Genomic DNA, 23,629 nt, shown 5'->3' on the forward strand with positions numbered 1-23,629 from the left:
AAAAATTTCTGCATACGACCAAAATATTTGAAGACAATGATGAAGAGATTTCAGCTGGACGCCATGGCTGAATTTCGAGCGAATGAAGAACGATTACCTATCTTTTTGAGGCTTTAATCATTACAACCACTTTGGAGGTTCTTAAAAGACAAGAACCCAGGCGTTGCCTTGCTAGACATCCTAGGCTACGAGCATAGCCTTTCTTTTCTTTTTGCTTTTTCCTTAAAATTATATTGGACAACAGATGTAATTAAAAAGTTTTTTTTTTTTTTAGCAACACTCCATTTTCGTATTCCAACGACTTCCGAATCAACTGAAGGATACTAACCTGATCTGATCTTTCCATGCAAAATAATATATAAAAAGATGCAAAACGCATATCCAGCAAACCAATATTCGTTTTCCTGTTCCAAAATCCACTGCCCTCGGTTTTTCCCCAATTTTGAAATAGGAGAGAAAAAAAAAAAGAGAAGCAAAATGGAAGCATATACAGCATTACAATTCTCACGGGACAAAATTATTTACTTCGGCTTCAGACATAAGAACTAATTGGAGGCTGGGCTTGCTTTCTCACAATAAACCAACCCCCCCTGTATGCGGCACTAGCACAGACTAATTGGAGGCTGGGCTTGCTTTCTCACTGTATGCGGCACTAGCACAAAAATTCATGCCTTCAAAATCTGTTCCTCTCACATGCTTGCAGAGTTGAAAATCGAGGACCATGCATGCACACATGCAACAACCCACAATAATGCGAGCAGGAATGCTTTGTGATAAGATAGCTATTTTCACCTAGTCGTCTTTTAAGGTGCTCGAGTACTCATTCCCTTCTTTTGGCGAAGTTATGCCAGAGGAAGCACTTGATGAGGAATCACTAAACGAGCTTGATCCATTCTGAAAAATTTTTGATGCTAGAGCAGGGTTTCTCCGAGGATCTGTAGTCATGGGTTTCTGCCCCTCTGCTAGTCTTCTGATAAGATTCATAATAGTGGGAAGGAACTTTGTAGATAAAGAAAGAAGCCCAGGAAGCTGTATGCATATCGACCACGGGTTTAGAAAGCACGCTCACAAGTAATTTGAACAAGCATGAAATTTTAAAAGCTAGTATGGAAAGTTTGATGGTCTCCATTAAGATGCTAGTTTCAAGGGTTAAAGGGATTTGTTAAAAATAAGATGTGCGTGGAATAGTGACCAAAAATGAGAGTGGTTTGACACTTACAGCACCATTGCGGAATTCGCCTGAAATGTCTAACTGCACCCATAGGGCTTTAATGAGTAGAAAAAGGGCAAAGATAACACCCACGTACAAAGGATTTCTGCCACCAAAAAGAATGCCAAAGTAAATAATATCAGCAAACAAGGGATATAATCTAACACCGAAAAAATTAATTCCACAGCCATGTTACCTCAAAAGAGTCATAAACTCGTTAAATCCCAGCACAACCAAGGCAATGATTGCCCATGGGGGTGGTAACCAGTTGTTACTACGTTTGTGGGCTTCCTAAAAAACAAAGGATAAATCAATGAAGCATCCACACGAACAGTGTGTTCATTTACCCATTTATCTCAACCATAATGGCACAATAATTGAATTCCAAGAATTAGTAATGTAACATTTATGACACATAGAACACTCGACGCAGCACCATAAGTGTTTTGACTGCAAAGCAGAATGTAAAGCCATTAAATTGCTCAGTACAGTGACAATACTTTATTTCCAATTTTGGTGTTTATACAGTTATCCAAGGCCATGATATGAAGCCTGGTCGTATATTTTTTGCACTGCACCAGCCACATCCTGTAGCATGTTGCTACCTCTAAACTCTTAATATCCAGATATCACTAAATGTTCAGCATTTCATGCAACTGACCAGCTGGAACTAGGATCTCAAATTTTATTTCTTTGGACAAGCCTTGTCCCAGGCACAATTCAGTAAACATGAAGCACAGAAGTGCAAAGAGAAGAGTGCACTATTTTCTGTCTATATGTTGACAATCGTAATCTGACCACTATGTAAAAAGATAAAAATACATTTGCATACATAATGATATATGTAAGGATACTGTACCTGAGCAGAAATGGCCTGGGTGACAGCGTGCTCTGTCTCAGACTTGAATTGCCTCCACAAAGATTTGCACTGGACAGGTGTGATCAATGTCCTTGAGGATGGAATCTGCAGTAGAAAAACCAAATCCAGGTATAAAACATGCTTTATGGTGAAGAAGATGCCACTAGCGTCGGCACATGCAAATAGAGGGAGAGATCTTAAGCAATGATTAATACTCTGGTGCCAGCACGTGGTTATAATGTCCATCATGCAATTCCCAAAGAGATGCATTTGTAGATATCCAACAAATATCTTCTAAATAGGTATAGCAGACACCTTTGTGGCGCTATATATCTATGTGTGCACTAGGGGATCCACAATCACAAGTCCCACCACTATGTTCTGGAAATGCAGAATTAGGGAAATTTGTTGATCAAATTAATAGCATAAAAACAGCCAATTAGAATTGAAGACCTAATTCATGCAAACACCATCTGTAAATTGATAAAAAAAAGTTCATAGAGTAGCAAAAAAATTAAAAGAAATTTCCCAAGTTCCAAACAATTTATCCTAGAAAACTGATCTAGTATTTTGGTCTCTAAAAATTCATTTCTTGAATAATTGATTACGTACCCTTTCTATGATAGTAACAAGGATAATTAAAGAAATCTTATCATAGGCTGCACCAGGAAAAGGCTCAGGAATAAGAAAAAGCCACCTCTTCCCAAGAGCTTGATGCCAGAGGGTCAGATGTTGTGATACTTCTGTCTTTAACAGCAGCATTGTTCTTTGTATCCATCAAAGCAGATGATAGTGTAGTCTCAATATTATCAACATCATCATCCAGACGGATTGCAGCCATTACAGATAACAACTTCAAGGACTGGAAAAGTTTTAAAAATTGATTAGTTGACATCCGAAAGCAAAACAAAACTTAAGATTCAATATTTGCTGACATATGTATTCATCATACTGCAGAGCAAGCAGTTTTGGTAATTGCTCGAATGTCTTCCTTTCCAGTCCAAACCCTTGGCATTGAATCAGAGTCATGGCTAAACAATATTGAAAACCTGCATGAAAAGTTTACGTTCACACTCCAAAAGATGGATATGAAACAATAAAAATAACTTAATTGGAAAAATGCAAGGGGTTGGTACCTTTCTTTCATAAGGATCAGGACACTTCCAGCTTCTTCCCTTGCTTTTGCCTCAACTACACCTTTTGCATAATTCTCCAAACTTGTAAGTATTTTGACCTTGGATTGTTTGTCCATGTCAAAACCAGAGAGTGCATTAGAGATCCCAGCAACAGCTGATTCTGTCTCACGCTGCAGAAGTTTTTTTATGGCTGGCCATGTCTCACTAGTAGCTCCATCTAAAAGAGCTCCCACAGTTCCTAATAATGCCTCATTTAGCTTAACCTGCAGGTGGTCCAAGAATTCTTTTTAGCATGTATAAAATTTTTGGTGTGCAAGTCTGAACCATGCAACCACTGTCATCAATCATTCTCAACTTTTTTAATAATAAGTCAGCCTCTAACAAGGTTTCACAACATATAAAATCCATAATGTGTGAAACAAAGTGACAAACATGAAAATTATTGACCTGCAAAGACTACACTAACATATTTTCTTGGTCTAGAGATTCATGCTGGTTCACATGGCATATTTTTATCCCAACACAAGTATGCCATGGACTTGGTGACAGCTGCTGGTCTCCAGAATTCGCCACCCCTTGATACTCCAATGGAAATTAATCTCAAGCTATGCAAAGATGAGGGTGATTTATTATCAGACCCGGCAGCATATCGTACACTCGTGGGCAGCTTGATCTATCTTACAAACACTAGACCTGATATCTCTTATGCAGTACAACAGGTTAGTCAATTCATGGCTTCTCCGAGGCACCTCCATATGGCTGCTGTTAAAAGAATAATTCGTTATGTTCATGGCACAATTCAAAGAGGACTTTGCTATCCTGCTGGTACTTCTCTTAATCTTATTGCTTATAGTGATGCTGATTATGCCGGGTGTTCTGACACTCGGCGTTCAACTACTGGTTGGTGTATGTTCCTTGGCCCTGCACTTATTTCCTGGAAGAGCAAGAAACAAGACCGTGTTTCCAAGTCTTCTACTGAGTCTGAATACAGGGCTATGTCCCAAGCTTGTTCCGAAATCATCTGGCTCCACGGGCTCCTTGCTGAGCTTGGTTTTCAGCAGTGCGCTCCTACTCCTCTTTTTGCCGATAATACAAGTGCTATACACATTACCGCCAATCCTATCTTCCATGAGCGCACGAAGCATATTGAGGTGGACTGCCACTTCATTCGTGATGCCTTTGCAGCTCAAACTATATCACTTCCACATGTGTCCAGCAACCTTCAGGTGGCTGATGTTTTTACCAAGACTCTCACACGACAACGTCATCATTTTCTTACGACCAAATTGATGCTTATGGATAAGCCCGCATCAATTTGAGGGGGGATGTCAATAAAAAGGCTGAAGTCAAGCACACAGCTGTAAATGCTTAAATAGGAAATTTACCTTACTATATTTAGCTTCCTAGATTTCCTCTTTGTAATTACTATGTACAGCACAACAGCACTACTTTTCCTATATATAATGAAAGCCTAGTTGAAAGGTAGGGACAATTCAAACAAATCTGATATACACTTCAAACACAACTAAATTCCCTAAGCATTTCTTCATATTAGTTTTAAGATTTCCACTCTTTCCCAGCAGCTTCTCAAGAATCTTAACTTATCTTCAATTGAAGACAGTCACAGAATGAAGCTGGCACACACAGAAGCAAGAAAAGCAACTCATAGAATATTGTACCTCAAATGATGAAGTAACAGTCACAGAATGAGGCTGGCACACAAAGAAGCAAGAAAAGCAACTCCTAGAATATTGTACCTCAAATGATGAAGTAAGTTCAGAGAGTTTGGCCTCACAGACAGAAGTAATATGTGCATCTATATCACGACAAAGCTTATCCCTCACTTTAGATGTGTCCCAGTTTGCTTGTTCAATAACAGCATCTGTGATTAGAATATATCAACGAGAAGATATACTTTAGTGAACCCAGTCAGTAAAGCTAATTTTTCAACAGTTACATGGAAGAACCAAATAGCTGATCATTCCATCCTTATGCTTTTAGTCATGTGACAGTCAATTCAATATTTTTCCCCTCAAACATAAAGAGAGCTAAAGTTTATTTCTTTGGAAGATTTGTTTTCTAAGCCTTGTTTCTACATCATTCAAGCTAATAATCAAATGGCAAGAGGAGTTTGAGTCACTTAGGCTTACCTGCATGCCCTTCATCAAATTGAGCAATGTAATTCTGAGTGCAAGTTACAGCTGCCAAAGAAAACCCTTCCCCTGCATTCAAAGCTTTCTCAAATGCTTCCTTGAAATTCTCAAGAGTTCCAGACCTTAAATGACCCAACATGGATTGATGTGCTGGTTGGATAAGCTACCAAACAACAAGAAGAAAACTAATCAGATTTGTTATTTGTAAATTTGATATCAAGCTTGATATGAAAAACAGTTGAAATTGCTACAAATACTGCAGAAGACAGACATTCAAATCAGCACTAACTGAAACAAACCTCAGACCAAATTAATTAAGCGGGCAATAAGGAAGTTATTATCCATTATGTTAAGAGAACAAACAAGCTTTAATAGTTTTTAATACCATATCCTCGTTCAACTTTCACCTCTTCAGCCCACATCATTTTTTATCCATCCCTTCTTTAATCCAAGGAATTCAAGCCAATCACCATTATACACCAATGCCTTTGTAGATCTATGCATGGCCATACTATAACAGCACTCCCTCAATTTACCTCAATCAGGTGCATCACTACCTTCCTCCCAGTACACTTATAGATCATACTTCGCATTTCACACATCCAATGTTCTAACGTGCAAGCAGCTCTTAGCGCACAACATTCACTGCCATAAGGAATAACTTGACATGATATATAGGCCTTCTTGACAACTAGCTTGACTTTTTTTGAGTTGAATGATTCAATGTAATAAGAGAGCAATTGCATAAAAAGGTTCAATGTCATGCCCTAAGGACTACTCCAGTGACCTTTGGTGGTCCCTATGCAGTCACATGCATTGGCATTAAAGGTTTTCCCTCCGTGCATTCTAATATACAGCTCAAATTAACTGAGCGCTAATGTAAATTAGTTTGAATCTGGTTCCAATATAAATGTAACTATTGGGGACCATTTCCCTTAACTATAAAAGGATCATGCTATAAATTTATACTCAATCAAAAGAATACTAACTTAAATATCAACATCAACATGCATTCGGTCCCACATGGACAGGCATTGACTGTAATTCAATAATCAATATCCTAAGTTCTCAATTTTATGGCAATATCTCATTCTTCACAAATCAAAAAAACTACAATAAATTTAATAAAGAACATCTTAAATGATTGATTACTTGTAGCAATTTTTCCTCAAGCTGCTTTCGCTTTGCAGATCTTACTCCTCCATCAAAATAGATAGCTTCTGCATCATACCTAGAATTAGATAAGCCATTATTGAAGCTAACCAAATAAATAAAATTTTTAAAAGGATATTTAAGTCATAAAACAAGTACTGAATAGAAGGTTCCCAGATAATAACAGAGTAGAGAAAATTGAAGATGCAGCAAAAGATGAAGCAGAACTACCTTTGAACTTAAAATAAGTGATCCCCAGACCAAAAAACATCAGTAGCAGAGCCACTGTAAATTTCTATATAACACAATGAGAAAAAACACTTACTCAGACAAAGTAAAATTTAGAATTGCACTAAGCTTCTTTCCAAATCCAGAGACTGGATCTGATTGCACAGCCTCTTCCATTTGACACCACTCCTGCGGGAGATATAATAAACCCTATTTGGTCAGTGTCAAGGCTTAGACTTGCCACTTTGGCAAAATCTAGAGATAAGTAGAAATGAGAAAGGAAGATAGAAAAAACAGAATACAATATAACCATATACCTCATTTGCAGCAAAAATACTATATTTTTCATTGGCAATTTCTTCACAGCGTACAGTAGCAACCATGACCTGCAAGAATATGGGGATCGCAAATGCAATTAACAAAATGTGGATGTCTTAACCTAATCCCCTGCTAAGTAAATATTCACAAAACTAACTTGTGGTCAGGAATATGGAGATCATATATAATATTAACAAAACGTGGATGCACTTTAAGCCTCTGCTAAGTAAATATTCCAAAATTACCTTGTGAGCAGGAAGGTCAAGGTCCTTATTCTCCTTAATAACTTTCCAGATTTCCTGTGCACTGAAAGAGAAACCTGAAGCAGGAACTACACCCCGCCGATCTCCAGCAAGCCCACCAGGTGCAATAGAATGGAAGAATCGCTGCCTCAAAGTAGCAACCTTCATTGACAGGAAGAAGTCTATCAAATAACAAGTTATGCTAGCTAAGTTCTAGCTTGATGTTTAGATCACAAAATAGAATCTAGATGATAGGCAACTAGGAGTTTGATCCATTTAAATATTGGAGACAATGGAAGGATTTTGATACATTTAAATCTTGGGGACAATGGAAGGACTTTGAAATGGAATGGTTGAATACTAACATCCATTTAATTTGGACGCAACACTAAAGACAGTGAGGAACAAGGGGGGAAAATCAGATGCCCAGGATCCTTCTTTCTTCAAGAATAAATTTTAGAAAAGCAAGCGAACATAACAAGATGTCCAGTATTGTGATATTGCGTAAGGATCACAAGAAAAATATTTTTCCTACCTGCTCCTTGAATTGCTCTTCCTTTTCTTCATAACTAGAAAGAGCAACAACTTCAACCTGCCAATCATGTATCAGAAATATCACAAAGTCAATATCAATCTTCCACATTTCCACCTTCTAGAAAAGGACATTTCAAAATAAATTCAGACAAAAACATGACATCTCACATTAAAAAATTCACTCAATGGAGTTTCCTTGAGAGCTTCTGGTTTGGGAACAGAATCCCATATCTGCAGTTAAAAGAGGAAAAGGTTAAAGGCAATACCTTAATTCAATAAATATGAAGGGAAGCACGGTTCCATTTACTTTCTGAATGTCTTCTCTTAGCACAGGTTCTAAATTCTCCAGAGGTGTCTGTAAACAGCCAAAGATCAACACAATTGACACAAAGAAAAGCACAGTCAAGCCACAACATTAATTAGCATTAAAGAGAGAGGAACACACCCTTGTCTTGTCACGTATCACAAACATCAAAGTTGTTTTGCGAGGACTGAATAATCGCATCATGACCTGAGAGAAAACAAACCCATCAAGTTCAAAACCATGGAAACTTTAAAAAATCCATGTTGAAGGTTTGCAGACAAAACAAGTTTACCTGAAACACAGTCTTTAAAAGCAGCTTATTTGCAGCTTGCTCACGACCAATATCATGACACCACCTAAATAAATATTTCTTAGATAGGTTATGTATACAAATTACGGAAAACCAAAACATTATAAAAAAAAAAGTGAAAAGTCAGGTCCAGTGCAAGACAGAGATCTTACATGTTGATCAATACTATATCTGAGACAGCAAGGGCAAAAAGAGCACTTTGTTTCTCAAATGCTGTATCATCCTAAAAAGGAAATGAAGAACACTAGATAAGAGAAAGCAAACACCAATATACTGATCCATTTTGTGCTTCAAGGGAAGAAAAAACACTTTCAGGAAAGACCCGCTAATGTGCAATTTCTCTCAATGGTAGTCAATATATGGGATAGTTTTTGCTAATATATAACAAAAGGACAACTTTCCATCCTACCCATTTCTCTGACCCTTGATTTGAGGATTGTCACTTACATCCAATAAGGGTCTATATAAAATATTTTTACCATTGTAGTACTCAGCATTTTCAGTTCCACATTGAAAAAAATTTAATCAACCAGCTCCAAATTATATATCTGCATGAAGTCAATTACTAACCATGCCCAACAAACCATTTTGGTAGACTACTGGGGAGACGTATGTTCATAAATCATCAAAAAAATCAAAGAAGGCAGCTCAAGGATGCCTTCATGACTAAAAAGGGAGCCAAAGCAGGTTCTAGATGAGAATCACCATCATCTACAGATTGTCTGATTCAGAATTTCATAGCAATTTTTTGTTAAAGTAATTTACTAATTCTATGATGAAAGAAGTTTTGAATGTGGAGCAGAGGGATAGAGTTCAATATCTAAGAAGGTAACATAACATGACCAATTATAGAACATACCTGAGCAATACAGAATGAATTTACATTTTAAACAAGGTATAAAAGGATCACAGAGAACTAAAAAACTCACAAGACTTTATATATATATATATATATATAGAGAGAGAGAGAGAGAGAGAGAGAGATTTATGTAAAGTTATTTCAAAAACCGATAATAAAGGCACCTCTCCGCGTTCTCTTCCATCAGTTCCTTCCAAATCCATTACAAGAGTACAAGGTTCAATACCAGCACATCTAGCCAATCCAAATTCCCCTAGTGGTTTGAGACCTGAAAAGAAATGGAACCTATCAGGCTTTCTCAATTCCAAAGAGCTTTCCACGTTCAAGAAAAAAAGTGCTATAAAAGATCATCCAATTGGAGACCAATGCAAGAACGTGCCTTCCTTTAAAAGCATCCATCTCTCTAAAGTTGGTACCAAACAAATTATTCAATAGCGTACTCTTCCCTGTCCATTCCATAGAAAACAATGTCAAACTCTTCAAACAACATAGCCGTATGGCAGAAGTAAATTATCAGTATCACTTATTTCTAGCAAATATAAATTGGAAAAGGAGTGGAACTTGAATTGAACTAGAACCAGAGACAGCTTTTGTAAAACTAGATAGAACAAAGTTCAAATTCACATTAACAATACCATCTATGCCTTTCACTGTTAATTATTCCAGGTTGATCATGTTCCAAAAAGTGCAGCACAAGTCTCCAATCAAAACCTTTCCTTTACTTCTTTGCAAGACGAATCATAAGTTCTAACTTCTAGTGTAAAGCGATATGGTAAATCAAATCACAGCATGAAAATCTTATAACCAATTGAAATAAGCAACACCAACGAAGAATAAACCAAAGGTTAACATATCGTTGAAAAAGTGCATACCACTACTTTGCGGGCCCATAATGGAGACTACAGCATATGACAAGCCACGTTCCCCCAATTTCACCTCCTTGATAAAATGTTCTAATCCGGTATCATTAAATGTACCATCTCCATCAATCAGGTGAGTAGAACAACAACCATCACTCTTTTCTGGAAATCAGAAGTTACACACATTAGTTTGGAAATGAAAATTATAGACTCCAGATTACATATCTTAATTTAAATACACATGCAGGTAAAACCTTTAAAACAGGATTACTAAATAACAGCACAAGCTAGGCTCAAAAGTCCCACACCATATCAATCTGCGCAAGTTTTCTATTGTAGTTAATGATGACGACAAGCATAGCATACATGAATCTTCATACAATTCAAAACCAAGAATTCTTAAAGACATCAAGCTGAGGTTTTTTAAATAAAGGTCATTCTAAACCACCTAGTTCAAAGAATTTATCAGTCCTTGGTTCAGTCGCCAAGAAAAGGTGAGAAGACAAACAGGCAGGGGAAAAATAAAGAGTCACAATCTTGTATTGAATGGCATTTTCAGATTGAATTTCATATCAAAAACACTCATTTACGTTAGTCCTATTAACTCATGGTCCTTGTCCACAAATTAAAAAAAAAAAATCAACACTTTCAGAATCTCAAAATTATCCTCTTTTCCCACATTTTTTGTCATCAGCCAAACCATAAAATCATGATCCAAGTTCCATAGCTACCCAAAAACTCATATTATCAATCTGCAATCACAACGTCTCTTAAAACTCCAGAAACTGAATCAAATTGGATCGAATTCACCCCTTCAAAAAAATAAAAAAAAAATGCACGCTAACTAAATTCGACATATGTAACAGCAACAAGCAGAAACCGAAAAAAAAAAGATAAAAACAATAAACAGTCATAAATTGAACCGACAAAACGCATAAGAAATCAATTACAGTTGAAACCAATCAGATAGATGATGATGATGATGATAGTAGTAGTAGTAGTAATTTTAATAATTTATCAGCTATTATTAATAGGAGAAAACGTTAGGGAGATTGACGGTGTGTGATCAAATAAAAGGGATAGAGAGAGAGATTGATAGATTACTCATTTGAATTGGATCGAATGGAGAGCTCAATTTGACCTGAAACGGATGTTCAATAGAGAAAGCAGAGAGAAAAGTGAGACCTCAGAGTTTTCTTTTCCTTTTTCGAGCATTCCTCTGGTTCTGATGCGCTCTTTTGATGGTTTTCAATGAAGTGGCCTTTGACTGTCCCTTTTAATTCTTTTCCCCTTAATTTTAAATATTAAAATTAAAAAAAAAAAAACAAAACAAAACAAAAACAAGAAGATGAAAAACAAGGAGGATGTAAAGGGAATTAAAAAATTAGGCTTCGGTAAGAAGGTTAAAAATAGAAGACGAGACTGCTTCTTCTTTTTTTCTGATAACACAAATTGGATTTTTCTTAGAAGGTGAATGAAAGTGTAATAGTTGTTATTTTTAAGAATTTTTTATTTTAAAATAATATTTTTTTTATTTTAAAAAAATTATTTTTGGTATAACTACATTAAAATAATTAAAAAATACTAAAAAATTAAATTTTAATAAAAAATAGATTAAAAATCACTCTCAAATAATCTCCTTGGGGTCAGAAAACAAAATTGACATAATATATATATATATATATATATATATTATTGTTTTTTAACATATTTTTATTATGTTATATTTTTATTAAACATAATTTTTTATTTTTTTTAGAATTTGTTTATCTTATATGTGGGTTGCATTGCATGATCATGAAATTTGTATTAATGCATTTAATGACTATAAATGAAAATATATTTTAAGTGGGTATTTTTCTTAAATAAATAAATAAATAAAACTAAACAACTATTTCATAAAACTATTCATATAATTTTTTAATTGGATTCAATCCATGTTAAAAAAAAAATGATTGGCATTGAGAATATTCATCATAATAGTATAATTATTATTTTGTCATTTGAAAAAAAAATCAATAAACTTGAAATTGAAGATAATATAGTTTTTTTCCGATTGATGACTTGAAATTGAAGATAATATAGTTTTTTCCACATGATTGACGAGTCATTATAAGATTAATTGAAGATAATTTGATTTTTTTGGTTTTGTATTTTAATATTAAGATGTTTAGTAATTAAATTTTATATTTTTATTTAGTTTGTATTTGATATCATTATTTTAGGATCGTGACCAAAATAAAAATTTATATGCTAACCTTGTATTTTTTATATCTTTTTTTTTGTTAATTTTTTAATTTATTTATTATCATTATATTTTTTATTGATGTTATTTGAATTAATTTTAGCTTATTTTAGTTAAGTTAATTACTTGAGTTTCAATTATAATTATTTTTTAAAAATATTTATATTATTTAGAGATATTCAGAAATGTAATAATGATTGTTTCAAAGTGTTTTTTTAAGTGTATTAAAATAATATTTTTAATTTCTTAAAAAATATTTTTTTTCATAGCATATTAAAATAAAAAAATATAAAAAAACTATTTTAAAATAAAAAAAATAAAATTTTCATAAAATATCGTCACGAATGTAATTCTAAATATATACTTGATATCTTTCGTACCTTGAAAAAAAAATTAGCCTAGCACACGAACGTCCGTGCTATGTAACAGAAACTGGTAAAGAGAGCCAAAAAGTCTCTGGCCTTGTTCTTCCTCCTTTCTCTTTCTTCAACAATTACATAAAAATGCTCCCATTGATCTCAACAGTACCGCAAACTCTCTCCCCTCCCCTTTCCCTCCATTTCCATCCCTTCCCCTCCTCTTCCACCCGGTCCCTCTCTCTCCATATCCCTCTCAAAAATACTCTCCGCATCCGTTCTCTCGACGCCGCCCAGCCGTACGACTACGAGTCTCACCTCCGCACCCAACACCTCAAATCACAATCCCTCAAAATCGCCATTTTGGGCTTCGGAAACTTCGGTCAGTTCCTCTCCAAAACTCTCTCTCGCCAAGGCCACACTCTCCTCGCGTACTCGCGTGCCGACTACACCGATATAGCCAAAAGCCTAGGCGTTACTTTCTACAGCAACCCAGATGATCTCTTCGAGAGCCACCCAGAAGTTGTAATCCTATGCACTTCCATTCTTTCCACTGAGAAGGTTCTTCAGACTTTACCATTTCAGAGGCTCAAACGTAGTACCCTTATTGTCGATGTTTTGTCTGTTAAAGAGTTTGCTAAGAATATCTTGTTGAAATATTTGCCTGTTGAGTTTGATATCTTGTGTACACACCCCATGTTTGGACCTGAGAGTGGTAAAATTTCTTGGGTTGGTTTGCCTTTTGTTTATGATAAAGTTAGGATTGGTAATGAGGAGGATAGGATTAGTAGAGTTGAGAGATTTCTTGATGTTTTTGCCAAAGAAGGGTGCAGAATGGTTGAAATGACCTGTGCAGAGCATGATAGGTATGCGGCAGGGTCGCAGTTTGTTACTCATACTATGGGGAGAGTGTTGGAGAGGTTTGGATTGGATTCGTCGCCGATTAATACCAAAGGGTACGACACTTTATTGGATTTAGTGGAGAATACAGCCGGGGATAGTTTCGAGTTGTATTATGGATTGTTTATGTACAATAAGAATGCTATGGAGCAGTTGGAGAGATTGGATATGGCATTCGAGGCAATTAAGAAGGAGTTGTTTGGGCAATTGCATCACGTTTATAGGAAACAGTTGTTTGGGAATGCTGACGAGGGAGCGGAGGAGAGGCCTCAGGTGCAGAAATTGCTTCACAATGGTGCTCCACTTTCTGATGATGTTATGAAACAGGAAACATCTTGAATTATCAATGGATCCTCTATGGTATGAGAATTTCTGTTTTTTATTGGTTGGATGAGAAACTTTGGAGTTAATTGGTTAGAAATTGCTTAGTTAGCTTTTTGGTCTATTTATTTTGTTTTCGTAGCTCAAAAGTTGAGTGGAATGCCATGTAAATAGTATTGAGAATTTAATTTATTAATGAATTTCTTTAAAATTTTATTTGGTTTTAGAATTTTGGAATGCAGTCATTGGATAACACTTACTCTATATTTTCTGTCAAATGCATTATAATGTTTTTTTTTTATTCCCTTAAATCATCTGGTTATTGATTTGCTGCAATGGATAGTATAAATGGTAACAAAGATATGTCAAATGATAAGATTTTCAACCTGAATCTACTATTAGCAACTGAGATGCAAAGAAGTTAAACAGTGGTGATGATTAGCTACCACCATAAGGAATTGAAGAGCCCGGGATAAGAAAAAAAATAGAATGTTAACACAGAACAACCATGACATTCGAATTTTGTTGTTAGATTTAGGATTTGTTGCAAATTGGTGTAAGTACTATATTTTAGCTTGTACTATTTGTATTTCTAACTGATTTCATATAGTGGTAATGCTGCTTGCCAAATTATTGTAGTGGCATGATATTGAATATTTTCTTATAATCTCAGTGATTGAAGATTTCATCTTGCCTTGAATTATACTTTATTTTTGTATGGATGTGGCAGAAAACTTTTGTTTTGTATATGCTTATTTGGGATTTGACTATCAGAGAGTTCAGAAGCATTTCTTGTCAAGCTTCAGTTAAGATTGTAGAGTCCATGTTATATGATCCTAAACTCCTTTTTGGGGCGAGCTGCAAAGGGGAGCCATAGAATCTGGTTTTGCTATCTATTTAGTATGGACCAGAGAGCTTGCATTCAACATTCTACTCAGATTGAACACGCACTTCTCTGTTTCTTTTAAATTACTTGGTTTATTGTGCATGTTGGCCTTGGAGTACCAATAGGAGAAACCTGTGTCTTTTTTCAAGTACAATCGTTAAATGGTAGAGGCGGGAGCTTTTATCATTTCTCTCTGTGATTATGTCACTTGAACCTGACAGGTGAGGGGAACCTGTTGCATAGTATAACTAGTTAAATACTTTACTACACTGGATTTCGAAGTAGTTTCAAACAAAGCACTGTTTTTGGCGATGGTTTCAGCACTTTGTTATTAGCATGGTCCACAACGTAGTTAAACCTGTATTAATCAGCTGCCCTCTTTCAAGTTGCTTTTAGCAGCTATAACTTGATCATATTTCCATGGGGCCAAATGATGGCAAATAACAAGGAGGGAGATAACTTTAGAAAACTATCCAGATCGACAATATACATGAATTACCAATACTATCCATGACATTTAAGGCATGGTCTGTAAAGTAGACCAAAATACTGACAGCAGCTGCTTATGTAAACCAAAAGGCAGGTATGGTGATGGTACAGTGCTAAACTTTTGCCACATGAAGTGCCCCTCTTTCCTTGCTGGTAGTATTCCTAGTGTACATCAACATAGTCTTCAACTTTCTTGAATTTTTTGCCTTTCCTCATTGTTCAATCCTTTTTGTGTTCCAATTTCTTTATTTGGATAGAAATCCTCTCCTTCTCTGAGTTGGTCAAAACTCAATAACTGGGCTCTTGAACATTCTATTTGTCATTAACTGCCATCAACATAGGCACACTTATAAGATGTGGCCTTGTATTATTTCTTCCTGGGTACCCTTTGTATCACTGAAATTGCTTAATAGTTTCTGAACTGTTATGATACTGCTATTGTACTATACATTTTTTTGCTTTAACATTTATTTGGCCAAGTGAATTATGCCTCTTTTTTTTATTATTATTATTATTAAAAAGGTATCCTAAACTAAGTCCTTTCTAGGCAATGTTAAGGGTGAAGCTCCAACATCGGTGCCATTGCGCTGGTCAAGTATTTTGCCAGTCCTGCACATGAAGGCAGAGAGCATTTGGCAAACGCCACGTGTTCCTGAATCTCAGAAACACCCCTTTCAACTCGTTGTGATTGAATGATAATTACAATAAAAGTTGCATAAATGGGTTAAACAAGAAGAGAGATGCACATTTGCCTTTTTTTTAACTGATTCCACGGACAACGCATCAAATTGATGTACAGGCAATTTATGAAGCTGGCAATAGCATTTTCAAAACAAAAACTCTCTGGGGCTTGCTGCTTGCATCAATTTTCCCATATCCTATTAAGATCACGTAATAGATTAGCACCAATCATATTCATTGGATTCTCAAATATCGTACACGCATTCTTAAATATCATATATATAATAAAAATAATAAAATAAAATTATTCAAGAGTTTTTATAATATTTTTAAATAAATTTAGAGTTGTTTAGGGATTTATAATTTAAAGATCTTATCTTATTTTGTTTTGAATAATTTTTTTAAAAGTAAGATAATATTTATCCATTTATAATAAATTCAAAGTATGGTAACTAAGCTCAAATATTAAAAAGAAATCACAAATTTGACACGAAAACTAAAGTTATTATACCTAATTAAAAAAAAATAACTTAAGATAATTTTTCTAATTTAAATAATATCATAAATGTTTTCCTAGTTTAAATGATGTCATGAATGAAATTCACATCTTAGAAACACTAAGATATTTGTTGCCACCTTTAAATATCCAAAAAGCTAGGAAATTGATTGTTGAAGTTAGTTTACCTTTTAATTTTCTTATTTGTCTAGGATAATTAATTGTAGTTATAAATAATCCTTTCAAAACATTTAAACCTTTGTTGCCTTCCTTTAGCTTTCCTTTAACCTTCCTTGTAGGATTAAGAAACTGATTAGTATTTAAAAGTGTATTTTTATCAATGTTTTATATCATTATTTTGCACTTGAAGTATTAGTAACTCCTTAATTATAACATGTTTTATAATAACATGTCTAATAATATGAGATATCTTTAATTTATAGTAAATGTTCATCTTAAATGTAAGCATATTTCAAAATTTAAAGGATTTATTGATGTGATTAACTATTAAAGTGAAAGGACAAAGAAAAGACTAAGCTTAGAAAAGATATGTTGATTCAATTCAAACTAGAATATTGTTAAATCATTTGGTCATATCCAGAGCTGTAGATCTTGGATTTCAATTTAGTTTATATGGCTAGAAAGCTAAAACATGGGCCTAAAACTTTCACAAGGAGTCCAAGATTTAAAAAGGTCGTTTTCAAGTTCAAATTGTAGCAACAACAGAGAAATCGAAATCTGTCCTACAGCCTATATATTATCCAGTGTTCAGCCCATATCTTGAATTTTAAAAGTCTAAATACATCGATTTTTTTTATTGGAAAGCTGAGATAATTTCCCAAAACTTTTATGAAGACTATTTGTTCAAATTCTGATATTAACGATGATGTTTTTGGTAGGTAAGAAGATAAATATTGTGACGAAGTCAAGAGTTGGCCACCCAGTCAACAATTAGTCATCAAATCAATAGTTTCAAATTTTAGCCTATAAAAGGAGGCATTTGGCATACATTTAAGCATCTTTGTTGGCAGATTAATATCATGTTATTACTCTCTTTTTATTGTAATACTTAAGTTTTTCTTATATTAATCTCATGTTTATGCTTCTTATTTCCTTTCCTTTACTTAGTTAACTTTTATCTTATTTATGTTCTTATCTTGTTTATTTATGTTTCTCTTTTTTATTATGTTTAGTTAAGTTTATTATGTCAAGGTAACAAGGTTACACTAATGTTGTAAGAATAAGTATAGTATAAGTTCAACATGGACTTTAATATTTGATGCTAATATTTTTTGTATTTGTTATCTTGTTTATTTTTAATACTTTGCTTATTAAATGGTTAATCTAGATTTGTATTGTATAACACTTGTTACAACAAATACTTGGTGTTTTCATAGCCCAACCGTATGGTATAACCAACACTTGTGCTATGAAAAGAACTTCATTTGTTATTAACATAAAATATAATCATGAATGTCTGACAACATTTATAAGTATCAGCATTATTCGAATAAGATAACTAATGTAATCATGTTAACAATTTATAATCCGATTGGAACCTCTTTTGTATGTGGTTTCTAGTTAAGTAATTAAAAGAGATTATACTATACATGTTTGAAACACCATTAGTGGATCCTCTAACCTTGACAATTGTTTTTATCATTGTTTGATCTTCATATTAATTTTATATCTCAAAATCCTCTTTAAATCATCATCATCATCATCATCATCATTTATAAATTATAGAGTTAACCTTCCTATGGTTCAACCTTGATTTTGCGGGGTTATTTATTACTTCGACACTCCTATACTTGGGATAAGACATCAATCATTTGGTCGTGTCAAAGACATAGGCCTAAAACTATCATGAACAATCCAAGATTCAAAAAGGTTGTTTTCAAGTTCACAACAACAGAGAAGTCCGAATTTGTCCTATAGCCTAGATATTATTCAATGTTTAGCTTATATCTCGATTTCTAGAAGTCCAAATACACCTATGTTTTTTTATTGGAAAGTTGAGATAATTTTCTAAAGCTTTCTAAAGACAATCTGTTCAAATTCTGATGTTATCAATGATATTTTGTTCATATAAGAAGATAAGAATTATCACCAAGTAAAGATATGGTCACCCATTTGTTCATATAAGAAGATAAGAATTATCATCAAGTAAAGATATGGTCACCCACTCAACAATTAGTCAACAAATTAATAGTTTTAAATTTTAGCCTATACAAAGAGGCATTTGCCATGCATTTAGGCATCTTGGTTTTCAGATCAAGATCATGTTCTTGTTTTTTTTCTTTATATATTTGTATTACTTAAGTTTTTCTTTCATTAATATCTTGTTTATGCCTTTCATTTCCTTTACTATACTTATATAATCATGTTGCCCTCTTGTTTATTTATGTTTCTCTTTTTCATTATGTTTAGGTAAATTTATTTTGTAGGTAAGTTTATTATGTCAAAGTGAAAATGTTTCACTAATGGTGTCAGGATAAGTATAATATAAACTCAATATGAACTCCAATGCTTATATCCTAAACAACTTGCAATTAACATATCTTATCTTTTTATTTTACTAATTCTTAATACCTTGCTTGTTAAATGGTTAATATAGATTTATGTTATATAACACTTGGTACAACAAATGCTTGACACTTTCATAACCAACCGTTTTGTATAACCTACATCTATGCTATGAAAGGAACTTGATTTGTTGTTAACATAAATTAGCATCATGAATCCCTGAAAATATTTAAAAGTTTGGTGTTACTTAAATAAGAAAATTAATATGATCATGTTAACAATTTATAATGAGCTATTAGTGACAAATCATCTGATTGGAATCTCCTTTGTGTGTGGTTTCCAGTTGAGTAATAAAAAGAGTTTATATTATATTTATTTTTAATACCATTAGTGGATTCTTTTACATTGATATTTATTTTTATTATTGTTTAATCCTCACATTAATCTCACATCTTAAAATTCTCTATAACTTATTATTATTATTATTATAGTTAACCTCTCGGTGGTTCGACCTCGATCTTGTCAAGTTATTTATTACTTTAACACTCCTGCACTTGGGAGAAGACATCAATATTTTGGTCATGTCACATGGCCTGAATGCAAAATTTGATTTTTGGATATTAAAGAGCTCTAACAATAATTGATATTGTCTTGGTTTTGGAGCCAACTTTTTTCACCATATCTTCATATCTTCACTCTCACCAATACTTACTTTTTGCAATTCTTTTGAGATTTAGGTTATAACCCTTATTTGTTTTTTTTAGGACCATAGCTAGTCCAAAACCAATGACTTCTTACCTTTTAGACAAGTTAAGGTACACCTCCTTGAGATTAGTTTGTTTCTCCTCATAGTAACCACTCTTTTGTCTGTAAGGAATTTCATAATCAGGTATTTATTACTAATCACTGCATTAATTTCATGAAGAAAAGGTTTGCCAAAGATGATATGGTAAGAAAGGTTCATTTTAATCACCATAAAGGTCTAGTATAGTGTATAATATTTAGGGTATGTCTCTATAGTCACTATAATATCTAGAGCACCTTCCATTGACACTCATTTCCCCTCAATCCTAATAAGAGGTGTCTCCACTAGAATCAGCCTAGAGGATTCAATAACTATCTAAATCATAACATCTTTTATTATGATGTTTATAATATTTTCATCATTTATAAGCACCTTATGTACATTGAAGCTTGAGAGTATGATGGAAATAAAAATAGCGTCTTTATATGAAATAGTCACACATTCTTTATCCTCATACTTAAACATAATTGGTACATGCCAATGGTTCTGAACTCTTATAACCAACACTTATTTCTCATAAGATTTTTTGCTTTTTCTTGTAACTTCATCAATTAAATTTCCTCTCATAATGACATTAATTTCTGGAAAGACTTGTAAGAAGGCTTGGCTATTATTCCCTACTACCATATCTATTTTTTCATAAATTATTAGAGATGGTCTTTAGCCATAAGCCTCTCTATTTCTTTTTTAAAGGCAAAGCATTGTTTAATGTCATGTTTTTTATCCTTATTAAAAAGACAGTACTTCTTTTTATTTCTCTTCTTTGCATCTCCAATCATGGGTGGTGGATATTGCACATATTCCTTCCATTGTATTGCTATAAGTACCTCATCCCTAGTAGTCATTAATTATGGGTATATTGATTAGTACTTAAAAGTGTATTTTTATAAAGGTTTTATATCATCATTTTATACTTGAAGTATCAATAACTCCTTAACTAAAGCATGTTTTATAATAACAAGTTGGATACCATAAGATACCTTTAATTTATAATAAATGTTCATCCTAAATATAGACTTATCACATAAATAAAAAGATTGATTGATGAGTTGAAGTACTAAAATTGAAAGGATAAAAAGGGGGTGAAGTTTAGAAAGGAGATGTTGATTTAGTCTAAACTGGAACATTGTTTGGTAATTGGATCATAAATGGACTTGTAGAACTTGGATTTAGATCTACTTTATATGGATGGAAAGCTAAGACATAGGCCTAAAACATTTATGGGAAAGCAAGACTTAATTCTACTGTTTGGAAGTCCAAATCTTAGCAACAATGAAGAAGTTTGAATTTATCCTACAGTCCAGACACTGTTTAGTGTTCAGTCCATATCTTGAGTTCTAAAAGTTCAAATGACCTCAATTTTTTTTCCTGGAAAGCTGAGATAATTTTATAGAACTCTCATGATTTAAGTTTTTTTGAATTTTGATGTTAGTAATGACATTTTATTCAGGCAAGAAGATAAAAATTCTCACTAAGTCAAGAGTTGGCCACCCACTCAATAATTAGTCAACAAATCAATAGTTTTCAATTTTGGCCTATAAAAGGAGGCATTTACCATGCATTTAGGTATCTTGGTTTTCAGATCAAGATAATGCTCTTGCTCTCTCTTTATTGTAATGCTTAAGTTTTTCTTGTATTAATCTCTTGTTTATACTTCTCATTTTCTTTCCTTTACTTAGTTAACTTTTATCTTATTTATGTTTTTATTTTGTTTATTTATGTTTCTCTTCTTTCATTATGTTTAATTAAGTTTATTATGTCAAGGTGAAAATGTTACACTAATGCTGTAAGAATAAGTATAGTATAAACTCAATATGGACTTTAATGTTTGCTACTAACATGTTTTGTATTTGTTATCTTATTCACTTTTAATACTTTGCTTGTTAAATGGCTAATTTAGATTTGTGTTATATAACACTTGGTATAACAAATACTTGGCATTTTCATAACCCAACTGCATGGTATAATTGACACTTGTGCTATGAAAGAAACTTGATTTGTTGTTAACATAAGTTATAATCATAAATAGCTCACAATATTTACAAGTATTAGCATTTTTCGAATAAGATAACTAGTGTAATCATGTTAACAACTTATAATCCGATTAGAACCTCATTTATGTATGGTTTCCAATCGAGTAATAAAAACAATTTATACTATACTTGTTTAAAATATCATTAGTGGATCCTCTAACCTTGACATTTGTTTTTATCATTGTTTGGTCCTCACATTGATCTTCCATCTCAAAGTTCTCATTAACTTCTTCTTCTTCATCATCATTATTATTATTACTACTATTGTTGTTATTGTTATTTTATTGTTATTTATAATTTATGCAATTAACCTCCTTGTGGTTTGATCCTGATTTTGCTGGATTATTTATTACTTCGACACTCCTACACTTGGAAGAAGACATCAATCTTTTAGTCATGTCATATACTATTTATTTCGTGCTGGAATCCTGGTATTACCCTTAAAAGTTTGAGTATCTCGAGGTGGACGCCAATTATTTTGCATCGGATATACTTCTCTTTATATGTTAAAATAAGGATATTCTTGTCGTGATGCACTTATGTTTTCTACACAAATATGATTCTTCATGGTTTGCTTCACACTAAAAAGGTTTCTATTAGGTAGCACTTAGAGATGTTCCCATATGGAGTAGTTATGTATTCCGTTAATCATACTACTGGTTCTAGTTGGTTTTCCACATTTAACATCTATTTATTAAATCTTTTCAAATGGTCTCTGGTGCTTTCTCATTATGATCGAGTAATGGAGAAAAGTTCATTTGAGCACTTTTTAGTTGAAATGCTCATGCTGAAATGAGCAATCAATTTGCTGTATAAGTCTAAAAAGCTGGATATGGATCCTAGCTTAAAACTATAATACCAAGTAAATGTAGAACCCCTAAAGATGGTAGGGAGTATTTTGCATATGGCACTGGAATCATAGATAACTAACTCTAAGTTACTCTTGACATTTTGTATATGCTCTTTAAGATCAGATAAGCCATTATAGTTTCTCTAGGTTTATTTTGTTAATCACAAAGTCTCTGGAAGGCATGTGTATAACACGTTGTCATATAGTGGTGAGTCTCTTATATGACTTTATGTTTTTGCATCTTTTTTATTTATACATTGCTTTTGGGTTTTATAGTGCTAAAGTGAGACTCCGTGGGAGAGCAAGTCGATAATGAAGTTTATGATATTGTGTTTTGCCTCTAAATCTATATAGATCATATCTAGGTGACCAATCATGAGAAGGTTATTCTATGACCATGTTTTATGGAAAAACATAGATAACTTTGAGATGTTGTTGGGTAGATAGTACAACCTCTATGAGAGCTCTCATTTGTAAAGTGAGTTATTAGAGGTCAATAGGAGTTGACAAAGATTATGGGAGGTTAGTAATTCTGCCTTATATATTCTTAGTTTTATTCACCATATAAACCTTATAATTAAGCAAATGAGAAGGATTAGTACTAGAAATGAAGAAAACCTCTGTTCAAATTCCTATAGATAGCACCACTAATAAAGCTGTGAAGAAACTTCAGATAAATTTAGCTAGACCTAGGCTTTCTTGATGGATAATCCTTAGTAAGGTTACCTATAAAAAATATTTAATGGCTAAGTCAGTATATTGTTTTAAGGGTGTTGTTTTCTTATAGAGAGAAAGATAATTACGTGTAGTAAGTGAGAGAGGAAAATTTAAAAGATCATTTTCTTCTTGTTTTATCTTTATTTATATAATGAGGAT

At 33.3% G+C, this 23,629-nt stretch overlaps 2 protein-coding genes across 2 annotated transcripts; one reads left to right on the plus strand and one right to left on the minus strand.

Annotated features, from left to right (window-relative positions):
- Positions 1–247: 247 nt before the first annotated feature.
- LOC105113280 (protein ROOT HAIR DEFECTIVE 3-like) lies at positions 248–11,421 on the minus strand. Its single transcript, XM_011009384.1, is given in 25 exon segments — positions 248–610; positions 661–1,029; positions 1,220–1,316; positions 1,407–1,501; positions 2,070–2,174; positions 2,767–2,931; positions 3,022–3,118; positions 3,206–3,468; positions 4,963–5,087; positions 5,356–5,521; positions 6,511–6,589; positions 6,836–6,927; positions 7,056–7,124; positions 7,302–7,460; positions 7,834–7,890; positions 8,001–8,063; positions 8,140–8,187; positions 8,278–8,343; positions 8,429–8,492; positions 8,599–8,669; positions 9,470–9,547; positions 9,549–9,573; positions 9,685–9,751; positions 10,178–10,327; positions 11,270–11,421. Coding segments are annotated over 24 exon segments (2,442 nt in total). The 5' UTR covers positions 11,274–11,421; the 3' UTR covers positions 248–610; positions 661–792.
- A 1,379-nt stretch (positions 11,422–12,800) lies between these two features.
- On the plus strand, positions 12,801–14,298 carry LOC105113282 (prephenate dehydrogenase family protein). Its single transcript, XM_011009386.1, has one exon. It carries the CDS (start codon positions 12,914–12,916, stop codon positions 14,003–14,005), a length of 1,092 nt encoding a protein of 363 aa, XP_011007688.1. The 5' UTR covers positions 12,801–12,913; the 3' UTR covers positions 14,006–14,298.
- The last annotated feature ends 9,331 nt before the right edge of the window (positions 14,299–23,629 follow it).

Source organism: Populus euphratica, unplaced genomic scaffold (genome assembly GCF_000495115.2).
Source record: "Populus euphratica unplaced genomic scaffold, PopEup_1.0 scaffold407.1, whole genome shotgun sequence".
Lineage (NCBI taxonomy): Eukaryota > Viridiplantae > Streptophyta > Magnoliopsida > Malpighiales > Salicaceae > Populus > Populus euphratica.